The sequence below is a fragment of the Ctenopharyngodon idella genome, chromosome 12 (assembly GCF_019924925.1).
Source record: "Ctenopharyngodon idella isolate HZGC_01 chromosome 12, HZGC01, whole genome shotgun sequence".
NCBI classification, from domain to species: domain Eukaryota; kingdom Metazoa; phylum Chordata; class Actinopteri; order Cypriniformes; family Xenocyprididae; genus Ctenopharyngodon; species Ctenopharyngodon idella.
This window is the reverse complement of record NC_067231.1, coordinates 17,190,881-17,212,756: the sequence shown is the minus strand read 5'-3', so window position 1 is coordinate 17,212,756 and position 21,876 is coordinate 17,190,881. Positions and strand designations below refer to the sequence as shown.

General features: G+C 37.2%; 1 protein-coding gene across 3 annotated transcripts; it reads left to right on the top strand.

The window, feature by feature from the left end:
- The first annotated feature begins 2,788 nt into the window (after window positions 1-2,788).
- On the top strand, window positions 2,789-21,620 carry socs5a (suppressor of cytokine signaling 5a). Of its 3 annotated transcripts, none has more exons than XM_051914790.1 (2): window positions 2,789-2,942; window positions 15,211-21,620. In XM_051914790.1, exon 2 carries the CDS (start codon window positions 15,230-15,232, stop codon window positions 16,808-16,810), a length of 1,581 nt encoding a protein of 526 aa, XP_051770750.1. In that variant the 5' UTR covers window positions 2,789-2,942; window positions 15,211-15,229; the 3' UTR covers window positions 16,811-21,620. The 3 variants fall into 3 exon arrangements, with proteins under 3 accessions (XP_051770750.1, XP_051770749.1, XP_051770748.1); XM_051914789.1 differs by lacking the exon at window positions 2,789-2,942 and adding an exon at window positions 3,449-3,613; XM_051914788.1 differs by lacking the exon at window positions 2,789-2,942 and adding an exon at window positions 3,457-3,835.
- Window positions 21,621-21,876: the final 256 nt, after the last annotated feature.

Below are 21,876 nucleotides of genomic sequence, written 5' to 3'. Positions count from 1 at the left end.
AGGCCATACAGGAGATGTTAGAGAGTGGGAAAAGATATCTGTGCAAATCAGCGTGGAGAATTTCTTCACGCACAGGACTCTTTTTTTATCCGCTCATGACGAGAGGAACGAAAGCTGTGTCGATCACACTTGAGATACAGGCCATATGAGAAACCATGTGTTCTGAAACAGAAGCTTCCCTTCACAAGAACATGTATTGTATACAGCATCAACTACGTTCAGCACGTGGCGATATAAGACAAGAGTAAATCTGTATGACCTTAGTAAGTGAAAAAATTAAAAATGAAATGTCATTCCAAACCTGTATGACTATTTCTTCAGTTTAACTTAAAGAGGAATTTTGAAGAATATCATGGTCATTCTTTTTAATGTCCACTACCATTCAAATGTTTGAGGACAGTATCTTTTTTTTTTTTTTTTTTTGGGAAAGAAATTAATACTTTTATTGAGCAATGATGCATTCAGTTGATAAAAAAGTGACAGTAAATACTTTTACATTGTTACAAAAGATGTATTTTAAAAATATCTGTTTTTTTTTACTTTCTGTTTATCAAAGAATCCTAAAAAATATATATCATAGTTTCCACAAAAATGTCAAGTACCACAGCTGTTTTCAACATTGATAATAATAAGAAATCTTGAGCACCAAATCAGCATATTAGAATGCTTTCTGAAGGATCATGTGACACTGAAAACTGGAGTAATTGAGCATTGCTATCACAGAAATAAGTAACATTTTAAATTATATATTTAAATAGAAAACAGTTCTTTACTTGTATATTGTAATAATATTTCACAATAATATTCTTTACTGTATTTTTGATCAAATAAGTGCAGCCATGAGACTTCTTGTTAAAAAATCATTAAAAAAATCTTACACCAAACATTTGAATAGTAGAGTAAAGGTAGTGTAAGTGTAAATTCCAAAACAGCATCATAATGTCACACAACAGAGTAGACAATAAAGTGTATAGAAATCTGGTCCTGTTTCATGGCAACACATTTGTAAAATACAGACTCTGTTTCTTCTTGGCATATTATTAAATATTATTATTAAATACTATTACTGTATTTCCTTACTTTAATGCTGCCTTTCACTCTAGTGTCATGCCTTAATTCAGTGGAATTTGTATTTCAGCCAAAGATCTTATGATTTCTCAGTTCATTCACATGAATTCTTAAAGCATATGCAATGACTGTTAACAGCCATTGATCTAAAATATCCATAAAAAATCTTATTAAAACAACTCACTTTCTGTTTTAAAAGTCCTACCTTTGATAGACTGGCGTAGTAACTGAAAATTAAGGTTTACTGCCAGATAGCAAAAAAAAAACAAAAAAACAACAGCAGCAACAACAAAGAAAAAAAACAGCATAATAGCAAAATTCACTATTATTTACACTGCAATTTCTCAGAATAAACTGAATTAACAGACTACCAATCATTAATTGCATACAATGTACAATGCAATGTACAGATACATCATCAGATTTGTGTGCGTTATGGTTAAAAGGGGCATCTTTATGTTTTAAACCAATTAAATCAGTAGAGGGCAGTATATCGCTTTTTAAATTGATCTTTATAATTATTCCATAAAGGTGAATTAAAATAACTTTGCATGAAATGGGAGGTGGGGGGCTTTAAATGCACTCAACTCAAAGCATGAAAGCTACTGCATGAGATTCACATGCATGTTTCTATATACCTCCATTCATTAGGTTGGCATAATAAAGCTTGTAATAAAGTGTGACTGTTAAAACATTCCTTCCAAATGTTTCCAAAGATATAGCAATACGTACTGAGCACTGTTGTATCACTGCTACAAGTAATAAGGTGGGAGAACATTTTTTGCCTAATCTTGCTCATGTGAATATTGCTGACTTGGACTTTCTAAAGTCGCATGCTTCTGTAATCCAGAAAGCCATATGAATATCAAAGCCACACATGCTGAGTATCTACTGTAAGGAGATGAAAAGGAGGTTTTTAGAGTCCAAGCACACATGAACTTCAATGTAGTTGTAAAGGCCAGCATTTGACACTGTGACTTACAGAGGGATTTTAAAGAACAGCCTGCCTTTGTCACACAACATGCAACCATGTCACATGACTGCATGCAGGGAACCAGGGATAAAGGGAGACTCACTCACATGATAGTCAAGACTGTTTAGTTTTCTCTCAGCTTCTTCTCCAGAGCAGTCAAGGCAACCAGCTAACTTCAATTACCTTTGTTCACTATTTTTAATTTTTATTAGTATAATTTCATTTTTTCTTTAAGATGATGAAGTCTACAGAGTAGATTTCATTACCCTTTTTCAATTTCAAGCAGATTTCATTACACCTACAAATCCCACATATAACACAACTGAACAAAATCCAGTAAATCAAATTTTTGACATAGCCTAGCCATTTCACGACGTAGAACCATTTCGACGATTTCAAAAGTAATTTTTAAGTTTTGTCCGGATTATTCTTCCTGTGTGTGCAATTACAAGTGTCACTGTGGTTACTCGTGTCTCTAGTTACATAATCGCCCTACATTAGCCTACACATAGATAAAGAATCAAAACACGTTATGCAAGTTACAATCCTATCGCGTGCGTTTGCTTTTATGTTGTCAGTACAGACAGTTCATTTGTGTTTATATCTTGCCACTCAAGCAACTAGCTAAATCCTGAGGCTGTCGTCCATCACTACTGTGTCTGGGTTGGATTAAGTGACGTCTGAATCGTGAACGAGTCAATCTTTTGAATCGGTTCTCTATTTTTATGCATCTGTTGAACCGGTTCACAGCTGTCTCCACGATTCGTTTATCGAACTGAATAGGTCCGGGAACTCAAATTGTTCGGACATGCCCGATTCGCAGCAGTAAACTGTGAACTGATCAGATTGAGCAGATAATAAGAACTACTCAAAGTGAACCGAGGATTTGATGAGGTGAAAAGTAAGTTAGTGTACTTTAATACTAGCCATTTTACAAATTAAACGAACTGAAATATGTTTACAATTTAGTTTTATCAACATACGAAATAGTTTTGAATTTAATATTGAATTAAAACGTGCAAAACCTGTAAAAATGTGAATTCGTTTTAGTACGTAAAGCAAATGAAAAATTATTAAATTAGCTAAATTGTGGCTGCAAGTAACAAACTAAACGGAAATAGTCTACAATAGTAGTTACACAAAGTAGGCTATATTATTTATTGTTTTCTTATGCAATTAATAATAAAACATAATAAAGAAACACTATTAAACTGCAAAACGTGCCTACGGTTGGGATGTCGGCACCACGTTTTGGCGTAATTACGTAAAAGAACGTCTGAATCATTTTTGAACTGACTCTTTGAAACCAACTGTTCAAAAGAACCGATTTGCGGAATTGATTCAGATTTCCCATCACTAGCTGGAATTCGAGCGGGGAAGTGACGCTTTCTTCCAAAGTCTTTCCCCATCCGTATCCGCCGGAACACAAAACTTCGCGCAATTGGAGTCCCTTGATGTCAGTCAAAAGCAGCTTTGCCACCACCTCTCCTGATTCTCTTCTCTGCTGCACTTGGCGACCATATCGGCCGTCAGGGAAAGAAATGCCAACGGGATGAGGGGATCGTAGGCCATGTAAATACAAAATATAAAATGTTTACGATTTCATCGACACATCGTTTTGCTGCTTGCTTTTCGATTATCGCAGTTATGGTCCCAGTCGTCTCCCGTCCGTGTGTTTTATCCACCACCGTCTCTAGCCTCGGGAAAATCTACCCGACTATTCTTGATAGCATTTTTTTCGCAAACAAAAGAAGACACCCGAAAAAGCAATAAAAGAGCACGACAAAAGGATCGGTGAGTTTATCTCTCCGTGTGTTGTGAATGCGCATCGATTATTTTATGTTATCGCGCATGTTCCATGGCTTTTTAACTAGCTTTTTTTTTCAGTCGGACCCTTTTTCTCTAATGTCCGAAGCCGGTTGAACTAAAGCAACCAGAAGAAATGTATAGAGACACTTAAAAGAGTTATTCCGCAGAGACTTAGATTTATGGTCTACATATAATTCATGGTAGTTTTAATATCAGGTAAAATGTGGAGTGGAATCATGAAGGCATCTAGAAAAATACCGCTATTTCCAGGTCTGGATTGGCTAACGTTATCTACTTAGACTCGCTGCTGTGTTATTGCAAAAGCCTATACCATTTATCACAGTTTAATGCATATTAGTGAAATACGGCCTCTAATTATTTGCATGGGCCGATTTTTAAGCACATTGGCAAATACAATAAGATGTATCCCATGACATCTTCTGAAATTACATGACATATCAAACAATAGAAATGCTTGGCCATTGAGTAAAACCAACCTGAATTCAGTTCTGTGGTATGATTACTTTTAATGACATAAACCTTTGTGTTGTCAAGGTAATTGTTAACACATTTCTTACATGTAACCATTTGTGACTGTAAAATGGATAAATTGGACACCAACACACCAGAATAGATCATGGTTGCAATTTGCAATCTTTGAATTTTGAGCAGAGAGCATGATCATTGTCAGAAATTACTTTTGTTTAATGTAAATATATAACCTTTATGTTGGCAAGTTTTGTATTAATTTTTATTTCGAACCATGTAAAAACAATTTTCTTCATTTATGTCAAAAACTTCAATTGAATCTGTTTCAATTATGGCCATTACGTGTGAATCAGGTCTTGAAATTAAATATGAAGCTATAAATTATCCATATAAGACGAGATATCATAAGACATGGAACATTAAAATATGCTTTTGAGACCAATATATGACAGCTGCAGGTCACTACAGTATCTGTGCAGGAACAAAACCCATACTGAATCTATGAGTAGAACCTCCTAGAATATATATTATAAAATATGTCAAATGTTAATAACAGATAAATCTACTGTGTCTCCACATTTTAAATACCTGGGATATTTTTGTAACTTCCGGAGGCAGTTTTCCCTGAGCTCTGGTTAATTTCTGATTCTGGTCAGCATGTATGTTCAAATGAACAAAAAGTCGTTGATCCATATGTTATCAAGTGGGAAATGTTACTCAATATAGGCTTAATGCCTATCTGTCCTAAAAAGGAAGTTGTGGGTCGTTGTTGCATAAGATATACAGTGTAACCTCAGCAGGCCCATAAAACCTCCTTAAAACTATAGCTCTGGATTTCATAGGTCTGTTTCCCAAAAAGTGTGGTTTGTGGAGATTGAGGATGCCTGGGAATATTTTCTATTTTTGCAGACTTCTTGACACAGTGCTGAAGATTGTGGTTTCATTCTGAATACAAGTTTTTGAAATATAATCTGCTAGCTCAAGGTATCACAAATACATTCTCTTGACACGCAAGACAATAAGTAGAGAGTGAGAGACTGCAAACTCCTGCTGGCATATTTCCGTGTGCAGAGGTTAAGGCCTGCCCAGATATTTTAGTTGTCTTGAGCGGGGCTTAGCCATTGCAACAGTCGTTTCCTAGAAAGCTGCTTCACTACACTAAGTACATCAGTGACACTGTAGTTCTACAATAAGGTCTCATTTTTAATATTAGTTAATGCATTAGCTAACATGAACTAACAATGAGCAATGTATTTTTTTACAGCATTTATTTAATCCTCTTTAATGCTTGTTAATGAAAATACAATTGTTCATGTTAGTTCATAGTGAATTATCTTTTGATTTTAGAAATATTTTGGTAAATGTTGAAATTAACATAACATAAATTAATGCTGTAACTAATATAAAGTTTATAGTTAACTTAGCCACCTGGAAGTTATTTTATGGTTCATACTAGTCTCAAATATCAATGCTAATAGATTTATTTACATTTTATTATTATTTTCTAATTATTTATTTATTTTAAGAAATTATGAGATTAAAATGTATATTAACTATTCAAAAGTTTGGGGGTCTGTAAGATTATTTTTTTTTTACTTTTTTAAAGTCTCATGTTCACTAAGGCTGCATTTATTTGATAAAAAAAAAAAAAAAACAGTAATATTGTGAAATTATTACAATAAAAAGCTGTTTTTAATACATTCTAAATACATTATGTATTCCTTTGATGGCTAAGCAAAATATTCAGCAGCCGTAAGTCTTCAGTGTCACATGACCCTTCAGAAATCATGCTGATTTGGGGCTCAAGAAACATTTCTTATTATTATCAATGTTGGAAACAGTTGTGCTGCTTAATATTTTTGTGGAAGCCATGATACATTTTTCAGGGTTCTTTGATGAATAGAAAGTTCAAAAGAACAGCATTTATTTGAAATAGAAATCTTTATAAAGGTATCTTCGGTTGATGATCTTTTGATCAATTTAATGCATTCTTTCTGAATAAAAGTATTAATGACTTTCCAAAAAAAGAATCTTACTGTCCCCAAACTTTTAAACAGTTGTGGTTATATTTGGTTTTCTTTTTATCACATGGATCATGATTCGTATTATTTGTGGCTTTTAGCTTTTATTGTTCCTAGCGGTTTAAAGGACTAGTGTAGTGTTGAACCGAGATGCTGCTTTTTTCATAGAGCACCTAAAGTAAAACACACCAGTGCAGTAGCTCTTTATCTGTCTTATCTATTGTGCAGGGAAGAACAATCATCTCCGTCTGTCTGCCATCCAGGGTGTGGATGTTGTCATAAACTCTCAGTAGGACTTTACCACTTAGTGTACTCATATTTCACATAATATAGATGCTTTTCTCATTTAATGTGTTTTCTCATATCATCTGAGAAGGGCATACTTTACGTCAAGTAGTCTCTGCAGTTGCTGAACGTGTATGTGGTTGATAGGGGCTCTTTCTCAATCTCATGTGGAGCTTAGACTTTTATCAGAGGAGCTCAGGCATGTATACAGGCAAGATCTGTCTGTGAACAGAAACTGAATTTGGTGTGGAATGTGGATATTTTTTTCAAATGACTGTGTAGAGTGTCTCTCCAGCATGAGAACGAAGTGGGCTGCTCTGGACTGCTTCCTCTTCTGGCGCTTGGGTGCTAGAGATGTCTGGTGTAGAATTTGGCTGCAGTATCAGGTGAAGGGGGGTGACCTAGGGGGGACAGAGGGGGCTGGGCCCACGCTACCAGGAAGCAGAAGCTCTGGGCAAGGCTTGTTAGCGTTCTTGGTAGCAGAAACCCAAGCTGAGCAGAGAATAGCATAGTATTTAACGGGCTGGTGTTTTGTGATCTGGTGCCAGGATTCATCTGCAGACGGTCCTGCTGCATCTGGTCAGTGGTAGAACAAGGGGAACAGATCCATTAATCCACTAATATGCTCTAACTGGTTAAAGAAGAAACTTAAGTTGCGGAGTGTTCTGTAAGCTGCAGAGTAATGAGGATTTAAACGGGGAGGTACAGAGCTACTAAGTAATGTTAATACTTTTATGCTATTTTACATAATTACATAACATTTTAAAGTTAAATACATCAATCTGGTGCCTTTTGAGAGTTCAAAATGAGAAGCTTCAACCTATGTTCAGTGTGCAAATTGAACGGAGTAAAAAGTCTTTGCATTGACTTGTACCTGGACTTTAAAGTGGATTCAAACCTTTTTTTTTTTGGTGATAGAGTGCTTCAGTTTATATACATTACATTCACGCTGGTGTTTTAGAAAGCCAAGCAATTACAATATAATTAATAATACTTTAATATTATTATTATTATTATTATTAATTATCCCTAATACAGTAATACATATTGTAAAACAAATGCACTGTAAAGTAAATGAAAAATGAATATTTCACATGTATATTATTTTAAAATTATGATATTTTTGTCCTAATTTATTCACTTGCATGCAAGAGACACAGCCTTGAGCTTTTATTTTGGTGGAAAACTGCCATCTCTGTGAGAACAGGTTTACAAACGCATGTTTCACAAATCTCCACAAAAATGTTGGAAATTATGTGAATGTGAAAGTAATGGTGGCTGTTTTTCTCCCAAATGCATGTTAAAATCAATAGTGCAAAACACAATGTTAGAGAACTTTTATGTTATGAGAAGTGAACCGAAACAAATTTCGGTTCATTATGAAACTGTGTGGACAGATTAGACTGTGGCGGCCCACCAGAGTCTAGGTAATTAATGGTAAACACTTAAAGTTTTTTTTTTTTTTTTTCATATTGGTGTGTATATATATATATATATATATATAAATTAATGTATGTAATAATATGTATACACACACATATGTTATGAAAACACAAACTTTTTGTTAGATGTGGTTAATCACGATTAATCAATTTGACAGCTCTAATATTTATGTACATCCTAATTCAAACTGCATTTGAAAAAGTAGAACTGAAGAGCTAAATGTAAAATTTTAAAAAGCAATTCTTAGTACTTCTGTACTTTCTCACAAACTTCATCTCATTGCTCTGCATTACTGCAGTTTTAAAATTTAAAATGTACTATGTAAATGTAGGCAAAATTACTACAACTTAAGGTGGTTCTGGCATAATTGTTTGCTGAATATTATGTAATTAAAAGTTAAGATTTATTTTTATTCTAACCTCTAATTATTAGTTCAGTGTATTGCTATAGAAGTACAAAGAGTGGAATCAGTTTTTTGAATACCTATCCCTTTTTTTTTTTTTTTCTTTTAATTTAATTAAATACTGAAAAAGGCAAAAATAATTTTGATGTCCTAAAAAGCTAGACTTCCATTAAGAACATTACTACATTTTTATAACACTTCAGAGGTTTTTAGTTTGGGAATTTTTTTAGATAAGAATATTTCATGTTTAATTTAAATTTCAGGATAGGCTACATAAAGTGAAACATTTAAGATTTCTAGAGTAATACTTAAGTAATCAAATTTGTGACATTGATAATGTGAACTGAGATGGTCAGATGTTTTCCTTTAGATAATTGTAATCATGCTGGGGAACATGATCATCAGGTTTCACACAGATTTGTGGAGTTCATCCAGCTTGAGTACTGCTCTCGTTGAAGTAAAAGGGGTACAGACCAAACACTGAGATGTTTTTAAATCATCTAATTGTTAAGAAGTTAATCCAATAAGTATGGAAACATTTGTGTTCGATTTTAGTATATGTTGCCCAAAGACCCCATCTGGAGACTCTCTTGAATACTTTTGCTCTCTGTTTCAATTGGTCTTTATCTCAATCCAAATATTATTAATTAGTTATGTAGTATAGATGTAAAAAGTGTGCAAGTAAATATTTATATTCATTCTCAGCATCTCATTCAATCTTGAACGGCAAATTCTTGTGTAATTTGTAGTGTCTGAAACGCACCAAGGTGAACTTGGCTGTTTAGGCATGATTTCCACGTAGTTGAGGAAGGGGCACTTCCTTTGCCAACATGCTGTCTCAACCTGTTTTTGAGCCAATTTTTTTTTTAAATAGTTTTGTTTGTTTGCTCTTGGGGTGCGGTTCTGTCTCTTAGCCACACAAGGGAGCCCCACAGCCAAACGTGAGCCTTGCCTGTGTCACATGCAGAGTGAAAGAAAACATTATGGATGGAAAAGTATATGAACATGGCATGGTAGAGAGTTGTAGTTCTGGCAACTGGTCTTTTGCCTGTTGGGTTTCAGAATTCAGTATGTTGAAGATCTCCACAGCTGGTGTGTTTTGAGAAGTGGTTGACTTTAGGTGATAGTTTTGGCCTTTGAGACCAGAGTGCACTGTGAAGTTAATCTACATTGACTCTGGTGTGCCTCCCAACCTGGTTTTCAAAGGCAAGGTTATATAATATCAATTTACCACATTTCTAATCATTTCACTAGTACTAACATTGCTCGCGCAACACTTTTTGTGCAATAGTGTTTTCAATATGTATGCAACTTTTGAATCTAGTTAAAAAAAAAAAATGACCCGTGACTTCATATTTAGGACACAGTTTCATAAAATACACCCTAATGAACTCTGTGAACCCTTTTCATGAACTCGTCTGACCACCCTGCACCACAATTTTACAAATGTTGTTATGCAGTGCAAGTTCATTCTGGAAGTGGAGCAAGGTTCCTGAGTTTGGGGGAAAGGTCAGGCTTGTTGTATATTGTCGCCATAGCTGCGCTGACAGATCTGAACTTTGATTTATGGTCATCCTTTATGCTCTCAGACTGGCTTTGAAAGGGATAAAGAGAGGGAAACAAGAGGGAAGAGGGGCAGAAAAGACAGAAGAAGAAGAAGATGCTGAGAGTTAATATGCTTTTGCTGTACGTTGCACTAATTTGCTGTACTGACATTGAGCAGCAGGTTTTTGCCGATGCTGTTTGAGCCAAAATGTCACCATGTCCAGTACTTGGAAACATGAATGAGGGTGAGGGTTAGTACAGGGTATCATGACTTGCCTTTCCTCTTTTAAATATAGCTTGAAACTCATCCAGTTGTAAGAAAATAAGAAATTGAAATTATATTTGTAATTATAGCAATTTTCTGTAATGAATGTAAAAGTAAATCTTTAGGGATCTTTAAGACAAGCTCACACTACAGGACTGTATGACTACCTGAATTGCTGTGGTGCAAAGATTTTTTGTAGGGTTGCACCGAAATGAAAATTCTGGGCTGAAAATGTTTAGTGAAGTTTTGTTCACACATCAACAAAAAACAGCACAGATTTTAGATTTAAGAAACCATGTCATTACAGATTAAAATCAAGAAATTAATATTGTCAATCTAGAGGTCGTGTCCACACAGCTGACATGTTTAGCTTATCCAAATAGACACTGAACACAGTCAAAACATGCTATCGGAGAAGCGCTAATTAAACATCTGTTTGGCCCAAAACCAAAAATGGGTGTTTTGGCTGAAAATTTTCAATAGGCGAAATTTTGGTGCATCCGTAGTTGTCATCTGTCGGCATCTTGTTATAGCAGCATGCATACTACACAACACAACATTGATGCAAGTGATTACAAGATTTATCCGTTTATACCATCTGCACTGTGATTGGCTGGATTAGTTCCACCTTGTGCATTGCACTCACTAAAAAAAATCACTGGATAAGCTCAAGACAGGATCAGATCACATCGCTGACCCACTCTTGATTTTAATAATGTTTCAGTAAATGTTGAAATTAACATTAACAAAGATTAATCAATTCTGTAGAATTGCAGTTCATGTTAACTAATGTTGTTAACTAATGTTGTTAACTAATGTTGTTAACTAATGTTGTTAATTAATGAACTTTATTGTAAAGTTTTACCCAGACTGATTTTAAACTGTTTTCATTTTGATATACACATTTAGATTAAATATTCCACTCTCATTAATGTTTAGCACAAATTACATAGTCATCCAGAAGTTAAACAAAAAATATATGAATTTAGATATATTAGATAATATTGGTAGTGGATGCACTGCTTTTGAACACGTTTCCTGTAGTAAGTTTTAATGACAGCGAAGAGTGCTAGGCGCTTGATAATTCCTCTTTAAACTAAATTTCAGAACCCATGTTCTGAGAAAATATTTCTCACGAGAACAATAATCAATGATGTGCACTTGACTCTGATATTTATGGCAGACACTGCTGAATTAATTCGGTTCTTAGAACGATCCATTGGTCAGTTTGAAAAGGTCAGATGACAGTACTGTACAATCACTGCTGTTGATGTTGTGTGCAGGCAGACAGTAGCCTTATGATAACTTCTTCTGAGATCCTCCCAACATTATGAAAAATACACTTGTGTTTGAAGGATAGAATCGAAAGGAAATGGTAAAATTTGCATGTTTTTTAAAAAAAAAATGTTTTGTCAATGACACGCTGAGTCAGATAATAGTATTTACACTGCGAAAATAAGGCCTATCTGTTTCCATTAACATCGTACAATATATGTTTACCTTATAGGGAAAATTACATATGTTTTATTTGTTTGAAACCATTGAAAATACTATTTGCCAAGTGGAAAAGAATGAAAATAACTTTTTAGCAATGTAATGTGACTGCACAAATGGCATTTATAGTCCATATGTCATTTTTTTGTCATATTTATGTAGACATTTTCCTAATGTCTTGTACCGTTAAACTTGGTACTGTTACTGGTACTGTTTTTGACTGGTCATATAAAAATATAGTCTCTGACTGGGTCTTGAGATGGACTTGAGTCCATACTTATCCAGACTGGAGTACTACAACACTGTAAACAAGCCTTTGTAAATTAAAATAAATTCTTTAATTTTACCTAGAGAAGCAGTGTTAAAAATCTTACTGAATTGTTTTTCAATTTTAAGCTTTTCAACTCTACCTGCATTCTGCTTCTTGTTTGATTCCTCAATTCAGATTCAGTTCTAAATGTTGCACAACCTTGTCTGCACTTCCCACCCCTGATCGATATCAGAATCCACGCTGACAGAAAATTGATGACTGGTATCGGCATCACAAGTCATAATTTTGTCGAACTCAAATTTGTAGTGCATATACACGACACCCAGCAGCCTCTTAAAAAAAATAAATAAAAATAAAAACATGACACCCCTCTTCTTCCTTGCCACCATCTGAGAAAAGGTGAATAATACACTGTAGCTTTCTCCCACATGACCTACATTCTGTTGTTTTTTTTATCAGACTTGATGAACTATCATTAATTATTTATGGAAGTTTTTCTCTCTTGTTCCGTATTCTCTTTTTGTGACATATTTCGCGTTAAATAATTTAAAGTCTTGGTTTTTGATTGTGTGCAAAACTGATGCAATAATGTTTTTTACCTTACATAAAAAGGGGTACCTTTTTATTTTATTTTATTTTATTTTATTTATTTTTTTTATTTTTATTAATCACTCTTGACTTTGTTTTTCCATGGACTTAGATAGGTTTTTACAGCTTTGTGTTCATTGGTGGAAAGTTCATCCTGTGAAAAGATGGGTTAGCCAGAGTACATGTGCTCAATAAAGAAGATAATTTTTCTGAGCACAAGCAGTCCTTGAGCTCATGCTTCACCTGGAGGCAATTCACTGCTGACTTTATGCTGACCTATATTTGGCCTGTTCTGACATTTGGTCTGGTCTATCATGGTGTTGCCTTTACATTTGCTAGTAGTGGATAAACAGTTAATGAATTAGCCCAAATACATGCTTATATTCAGGAAGAGTGTATGAGCGTTTGTTTTTAAGATTATTAAAGCCAAAGCCAAATCAATGGTTCTTTAGTGGCTACATAATGATTAAGGAAGGATTTACAGAGCTCATGCAAAACCTCTCAGTTCATTAACTGCTGAGTGCTCCACTATGGCGGGTCAGAAAAAGACAGGCCCAGACCGGCATTGTAACTCAGCCCACGGCAGCATGTTGACTGGGAGCAGTTCCATGAGTTCATTTTTAGCGCTGGCCTTGAGTCTTAGTGAGTCTGCCTGGCAACACTTTAATCACTTAGGCCCTGTTTACACCTGGTATTAACATCCGTCTCGAGCGATCTGATTCCAAGTGGTCATTCAACCAAGAAAGATTGCTGTATACACCTGAAATTAACATGTGTCTGCTGTGGCCAGTTGTGATTGCATCTCTTCATGAGTGAATGTCACTGCATGTTGTTAAAGCACATAAAATATAAACATTTCAGTTGTAATAAGTAAGTTTAACATGATCTCTGCTTATTGCTATTTGAATATGCTAATATCTTAACTGAGATTCAATTATGCATGTTTCTCATGATCTCTGCAACTGCAGGAAGTATACAGAAAATATTCTGTGATGTCTGGTGATTGTATAAGTATGGGCTTTTCCAGTTTTGTCGATCAAACAGATTTTTGATTCCATCGAAGATGAGACCAAAAGACACATCATTGCCATTCTCATGTATATACTTCTACATATTTTAAATATTTGTTTAATGGTATCTTTTTATGAATAAAGGCCAGTATCACTGATACTAATACTGGTACTGATGTTTCTGTGAAATTGATTTTTTTTTTTTTTTTGTTTTTAAATTAATTATAGACATTCAACATTAGTATAACTAAAAGCTATACATTTCAATATTTATTAGGCTTTAAAAATTACTTTTAATTTAAGTGAACTTAAAACAATCCTCACATAAACCCATTATATAAATGTTTACCTGTGGCCTTCCTACCTGTCTAACAGATTGGAAATATACAGAAATTGAATAAAGTTTTCAAACACTTTACAGTCTTCACTGCAATATAGATTAATTCTTAAAGCTACAATTTTCTGTTACCTTTGTTTTTTGATTAACATTAATGACACATCACAGCAACTGGTTTATTAGGGTGCTGTGACTTTAAGATCTGCCACTGCCGAACATGACGCACTGGCGTACATCTAATTTTCTCACAACTCATTTTTTCACAACTCATAACTTCATTTAAGATAGTATTTAACTCATTTAAGACTGCTCTTATGAGGATACTCGACAAAATGGACATTTTGGCCTAATTCTGCGTGTTACTGTTTGTTCAAGCGCAAAAGAGAACTCGATACTGGCGCGTGTCTTTATGTGCACGAGTCGTGTCACACAGACACGACATTCACAAACAGTACATTCTCCTTTGAATTGTGGCACATGAATGGTTTTAAAGCATTTCCGTGAATATGAGCATGATCATATAGTGTAACACCAGCCAAATTGATGGAAAAAATGGATGCTGCGTTAATTGCATTAAATATGTTTAACACGTTAAACTGAAAAAATTAATCGCATGCTTTAATGCGCTAATTTTGACAGCACTAATTTAAATGAATGAATAAATATTTAGACATTTTTGAAAATGTTGGAAAATTTTGTGTTAAAAATATGGTCTATTACAGTTAGATACGTTTTGTTCTTTTTGCATATATTTGTCAATGCTTTCAATATTTGTCCATTTTTGTTGACAGAAATGATAAATGTGTCAAATGGACTAAGAATAATGAATGTAACAAATTAAATATTTCTATCAACTTTCATTGTTGTTCAGATTACATCTATTAACATTTACTACAAGGGCAAAGTGTTCCTGACTTGCTCTGAATGTAGAACGAACAAACATTTTTGGACATTTAACACCTATATTTAGCATTATGAACTTGTGATTGGATTACCCGAATGTGTAATCCAATGTGTACGAATGTGTAAACGGTGTCTTAGTCACTTAAGGCTTTGCTCTCCCACAGTCCCTCACACCCACATGCACACTCTTGTGTCTGTGCTCGATTTTTTTTTGTTTTGTTTTTTGTACTTTTTTGTAACTAGATGGTTTCCATCTCATTAGTTTTTGTCATCATGTGCTAATGGAAGTTTGACTTTTTGTTCCAGATCCAGGTGCCCCCACCTCATGGAGAAGGTTGGCAAGGTGTGGAGCAACCTGAAGAGGGGATGTCAATCTCTGCTCCACACAGATGGGGGTTCTCACATTGAAACAACACCACAGCTTCAACAGCAAACAGACATGGTATGCCACGTTGTGGACAAGGCCCAGGGAGACAGCACACTGGAGGCCGCCAGTCCCTCTAGCAGTGTGGCAGCCCTCCCACTAGTGGCATGGAGGACCAGCGGGAGTGTGTCACGACGGGGCCATAACTGCGTAGCAGATGTACCCCAGATACTAGAGATCACAGTCGAGCAGGATATTGAAGATGCTCATGCTCCCCTGGGAGCCCGCAGAGACTCTTATTCACGTCATGCACCTTGGAGCGGAAAAAAGAGACACTCGTGTTCCACTAAGGCTCAGAGTTCTCTGGAGACCACAGATCGGCGATCAGGCCGGTCTCGACGCAGACATGGGACTGGTAGTAGCCATGAGGAGTTGGAGCCGGGAGCAGCACGCTCAATACGCCAGCAGATCCATGACACAGTGGGCCTGTGCCTCCCATTGCGCTCATCCTCTCGAAATGCTCACCTTCCACCACCTAAACGTAAAATACAAATTACTGAGCTGATGCTGGAGACGTGCCCCTTTGCACCAGGATCAGACCTTGCCCGAAAATGGCACCTCATTAAACAGCACACGGCACCGGTCACAGTGACACCAGTGGATTCTTCCTCAGATGCCTGTGGGGCTACCTGTGCCTCACCGGAAGATGAGGAGGAGCGCTTGCGAGAAAGAAGGCGACTCAGCATCGAGGAAGGCGTGGACCCACCTCCAGATGCCCAGATCCACACAGTGGAGGCCATCACAGCGCCCCTAGCTTCCCTTTATAAGCTGGGACCTAAGCTGGCCCCTGGAATGGGTGAGGCTGATAGCCGGGGGGCAACAGCAGCTAACTGTGACTCTGAGGATGACGACACCACCACTCTTTGCTTGCAAGCTCGCAGGCCCAAGCAGCGGCACACTTCAGCTGAGGGCCATCTGAGCAGCAAGCAACCGGGGCCTTGGAAAGTGCACACCCAGATCGACTACATCCACTGCTTGGTTCCAGATCTGCTGAAGATCACAGCACTTCCCTGCTACTGGGGTGTGATGGACCGCTATGAGGCTGAAGCACTGCTGGATGGTCGGCCCGAGGGCACCTTTCTGCTGCGAGACTCGGCTCAAGAAGACTATCTGTTCTCCGTTAGCTTCCGCCGCTACGGCCGCTCGTTGCACGCACGTATCGAGCAGTGGAATCACAACTTCAGCTTTGATGCGCACGACCCCTGCGTGTTCCACGCAGCCACCGTCACAGCACTCTTGGAGCACTACAAGGACCCTAGTGCTTGCATGTTCTTTGAGCCGTTACTCACTGTGCCTCTGCACCGGACTTTCCCATTTGGCCTGCAAAGTCTGGCTCGAGCTGCCATTTGCAATGGGATCACCTACGATGGCATCGGGGCACTACCATTGCCCCCTGCTCTGCAGGACTACCTCAGGGAGTATCACTATAAGCAGAGGGTGCGTGTACGCTGGCTTGAGAGGGAGCCAGTCAAGGCCAAGTGAGGCAGGACAGATCCTTCTCAGCTCTCCAACAGGAGTAGTCCATTCAGCACTTTGCAGAAGTGGAGGAATTACAAGTTTTTTTGGGGGACGGGAGGAGGAAGGGGTTGGATGTTCGGGGATGGAGGTATGAAGGGAGGGACCTGAAACTGAACACATATAAGCTTCTATAATTTTTTTGTTATCACTCTAACAAACAAAGAAATTACAAATATAGTGGCTTTCCAGTGTGCACATTTCACTACAGCTTATGGACTAGGTCACAGCAGAGCACAGCAGAGGTCTTAGTCACATTTCCCCTTCTCCCTCAGTTCCCATTAGAGTTGTCAAAAGTACCAACTTCGGTACCTAGTTGGAACTGAAATTTTAAAAATGTGACGCTTTGAGCGCTGTTGAGCGGATTCGTAAACGCCTCTGATTGGCCATTGTGTTGACGCGGATATGTCTGTGATTGGCTTCAATGATCAGCGCTTCAAAAATATTCTAAATTGTCATCAATGACGCTCTTCACCGAACGCTTACTCAGATACACACTGGAGTATTTGAAAGCGGGAGCGTTTGAAAGCAAGCGTCTACTGCAGACCAGTCCGCTGATAGACGCCTGCTTTCAAACGCTTCCGCTTTCAAAACGCTTCCAAAAAATTAAACACTTCCGTGTGCTTTCAAACGCTCCCGTGAGTTGATCATTGTAGCCAATCACAGACATATCTGGTGAGCCATGAACACAATGGCCAATCAGAGGTGTTTACGAATCCGCTCAACAGCGCTCAAAGCGTCACATTTTTAAAATTTCAGTTCCAACTAGGTACCGAAGTCGGTACATTTGACAACTCTACTTCCCATGGCTTTGCCCTAAGGGGGATCTGCAGATATTTTTCACTGCTTGACTGTGAGGTTTATGCCATTTCAGTTCACCTCCCTGCCTGCCCTTAATTCCCTTGCATTAAAATTGCATTGTTAGTGTTTATTCAAAGTAGGGGAGGGGAAATGAAGGGTGATTTTCAAATATTGCTTTTTCCAGCTTCTTTCATCATCTTTAGCTTTCATGGTGCTCTGTCAGTGGTTCCCATGGTAACATTCTGTGCTCATTCCATGGTTCGAAGAGGCATTCTGGAGCAGGAAATAGAAAGGCTTTTACCCTGCTCATAGAGAATGAGGCAGAGAGATCCATGAAAGATGGATTGACCTTAAACTGTATCTAGACAGCTTTTGGGAATGCGTTGCAGTGGAGAGAAGGGCTCTGTAATGTTCTGCTTCCTTACGCTTCTGGGAAGCGATTAAGGACGACAACATGATGTGGTGATGATGTGTGTGAGAGCGCTTGGTTTTCAAAAAACATTGTTACTCACACTCTGCGTTCTGTTGCTGTCAATATGTTTTGTATTCATTAATTCCTACCACTAATTGCACAGGGGGGGTGACTAATTCTGTATCGTCTTTTTTGTATCGTTGTGAATGGTCTATTAGTGCCCTTGAATTTTGGCACTGATTAAGAGCACTTTAACTTAACTGTGCTTATGTTAGTGGGTGCAGCAAAGGCAATACATAAACCTGCTACACTGGGACCATTGTTGTTAGGCATAAACACCCTCCTATATACAGGAATAAACACTCTACACTCACTTTGTCTAACCCACATTGCTCTAAACAGGAAATAGTAAGTTTTGAGGTGACCCCATCAGTGCCACTGGAATTGGGTCAAGGTGGCTTGTTTTATGAGACCTGCTTAATTTAAATGATTTTAATAATTGATGAATAATCTTTAGTACATTTAAGTTTAGCAGATTCTTTTGTTAAGCAACTAGGAGGAAGGTTTGGAATTTAAATAAATGGAGTATAATCACATTGTTGGCTAAGAGTAGGCCAAGACCAGCTTATTGATCACTTTAGAATCAGTCACATCCACACTTGAATTTCTGTAACTACAATGAGGGATTTCAAATAGAAGTTAAGAGAAAAGGACATATGTATAACTCTTGTGCTGTTTACCCCATTTGTTTAGTCTCAAAAAAGATTAAATCACATTTAAGCCAGCGATTCCTGGTCCTGGTGCCCCCTCCCCATAGAAGAGAGACATACAAAATGTGCGGGATTGGGGGGCGGGGGTGCCAGGACCGAGATTGGGAACCATTGACTTAAGCAGTGTGCATACATCTAAACCATTAAGTTCATCATATGGTGCATTCAGTGGATTTGTTACTAACAGTGGTCTAATTGGAAAAGACATGTTTTCCAATGACCTTTCCTACACTGAGTGTCAGTGGCACCGTGAGACATCCTTTTCATGGGCCTGGTGCTGATGTGTGATGTGTTTTGAATACTGCTAGGGATATTACTATTGATTCTTACATCTTTCTGACTTGTTTTCAATTGATGCGATCAGGTAGAACTGCCAAATGCTAAGCTCAGGCTCACAACACCTAAACAGCAGGGTATACAGTGCAACTATAACCAGCTTTGTGTGCTTGTGTGTGTGTATGTGTGTGTTGCACTGACCCTGACCTCAGTCAACCGTAAGAGACTTTTGCTGACTTGAAAAGTTTTGTTATACGCTCCTCCCGGGCAACATTAATCCACAGTCTATCCTGATGCATTTAAAGTCGTCTTCCTGCACGTTATCCTGTCGAGTCTTTTTCCTTGCACAAGAAAGGATGTCAGGATCATCCTGGGAAGAATTCAAAGACATGAGGAGAGAACTTTGGGGTGACATCACTGCAACCACTGTGTGGTTTGATCTCCCTCACCACCTCTCTCTCTCTGTAGGGTGTGGGTGAAATTAGTGCAATTTAGACAGAGCCTCGGCTTGTATGATGGTTGTGAAGCAGGTTTCAGGTTGACATGGCATCTGAAGGGGCCAGCTGTCCTGCTTACTGCTCACCTGTAAAAGTGTCATGCTTGGCTTTGCTCCAGACACTCCTCACTGCACTAACCCGTGAAACTTGACGTGTACCTACCTATACCTGTGTGTACCAATTTTCATCAGGGGTGGAGCATTTGCTCAGTCAGATGGGGGCAGAGCAGAGGATCATGATGCCTCTTCTCTCCCCCCTAGTTTTCCCTAGTTTTACTAAAGGCATAATGGATTAATATATATATATATATATATATATATATATATATATATATATATATATATATATATATATATATATATATATAATATATATATAATATAATATACAGATTTTTAAAATAAAATATTTTTATTATTAGTAACTGTAAAGAAATGCAATAATGTTCTTGGGCTTAGCTATAATGGTGACCCATGTGAAAACTGATGTGAATTGTCTGAGAAATAGTTCTCCATTGAAATTGTCTTCAGGTTAGAATCATTCTATTCACATCACGACAACATAGGATGTTGGTGCAGTGTGTCATAAAAGTGTGTGAGAGAAACTATAGATAAATGTGACCAAAGGTTTAAGTTTGGTGAAAAATCATCAATGTGATTCTCACAAAATTATTGCTAAAATGTTCCAAAATAAACATTTTGAAGTTTAAAAAAAGGCCTAGTTTTAGACCCTAAAGGTGCTCATTGGCTTACTCTATGGATTAACTTTCAGAAGTGCCTTTTCGTAAATACTTCCCCCTTTCCTCAAGAAACCCAAATTCAGTTGTCCCCAGTCTGGTTAATTTGCATCCTGCAGCAAATTAAAGCAAAATGCGACATAACCGTATTCATTAGTTATGTTTTTTATACAAGTGTGTTATTGTGTGCTGAAAGGAAGTTCGAAGAATTTGTGAACAAAAAGGTTTTATTCCCCCATATTTTAGTATCCCAAGTTGTTAAGGTCTGGATTTGCTGTTTATCTGTTCACCAGAACAGTACAGTTAAATGTGATTATTAAATATTTATACACCATCAGGTGTATGATTGACTCAAGTGATCGGTCAGCACATAAAAATGTGCATAGATGGAGACTTCATCACAGATCACCACAAAGCAAGATGAAAGGTCATGATTCTCAGATATGATACTGAGGCTTAGATTGGCAGTGTGTGTCCTCACAAGATATACACCTGTCAATAGCCTAGCCGGAATTTCTTCTAGAAAATAACAATACTATGTTAAAATGTTAGAGAGAATGTTGCAAGCCATTTTATGTGCAGAGCCTTGCACATTACCAACAGGAAAAGTTTTCTGTTCAATATTATTTGATACGTTTCTGTACACAAAGGGAGGTTGTGTTCAGCAATGTTTAGACAGAAATAAAAGACTGACTTGTATTAAATTTTGTTGGATCTGTTTCAGATTGAATAAGTCACAAGCATCACCATGGTAACTGTGTTACCTTAAGGTTCGAATGGGCTGAAGGTGAGGTTTAGAACTGGGTGCCATGATGACAACACTTGACAATGATTACACTTAAGATGACTATTGCGCCACCCATGACCTGCCTCCGTATTTCTGATTGGACCCTTGGGACTAGCCCCTCAAAACACTTGCTGAAACATACACCATGGGTTCTGTGGAGTGAGGTGGATATCACTGTCTCTCACCATCTTATATGTTTTAATTTTTTTTTTTATACACTGCCCAAGGTTTGTACTGTACAATGTAATTACTCGCACTCAATGTCCTTTATCTTACCTTTCCTTCATTCTCTCTTATGTACAGTTAATGGTCCCTACTCCCAGGCTGTTACTAAGTTGCTCTGTTGTATTATTTTGTTTGACTTTGGGTTACAGTTTGCTGTTTTTGGGGGTGGGGGGGCTCCACATGCCCCTCTTTCACCAGTAGCTGTCACTCTTGGTGCTCTTGGCTTATGCTTCATTGTCTTAATATTCAAAAATAAAAGTGTTGTATGTGTAATCTGTTTTCCTGATTTCCTTTTTCATTTAGCACACCATGACACCAGATTGGTTCTAATAAATTTGATATTGAAATTTTTCGATGTGAAATTTAAATATCACCTCCATGAAATTTGTATTTTGAGATTTATCTTCAAGGGGTGGATTTTTTTGGTCTTAAAATAATATTCATGAAGCTAAATTAATCCTCAAAATGTTTAACATTTTTAAAAATTACATTTTACATTGTATTACAAGTGCTAAAAAAAAAACTTTTT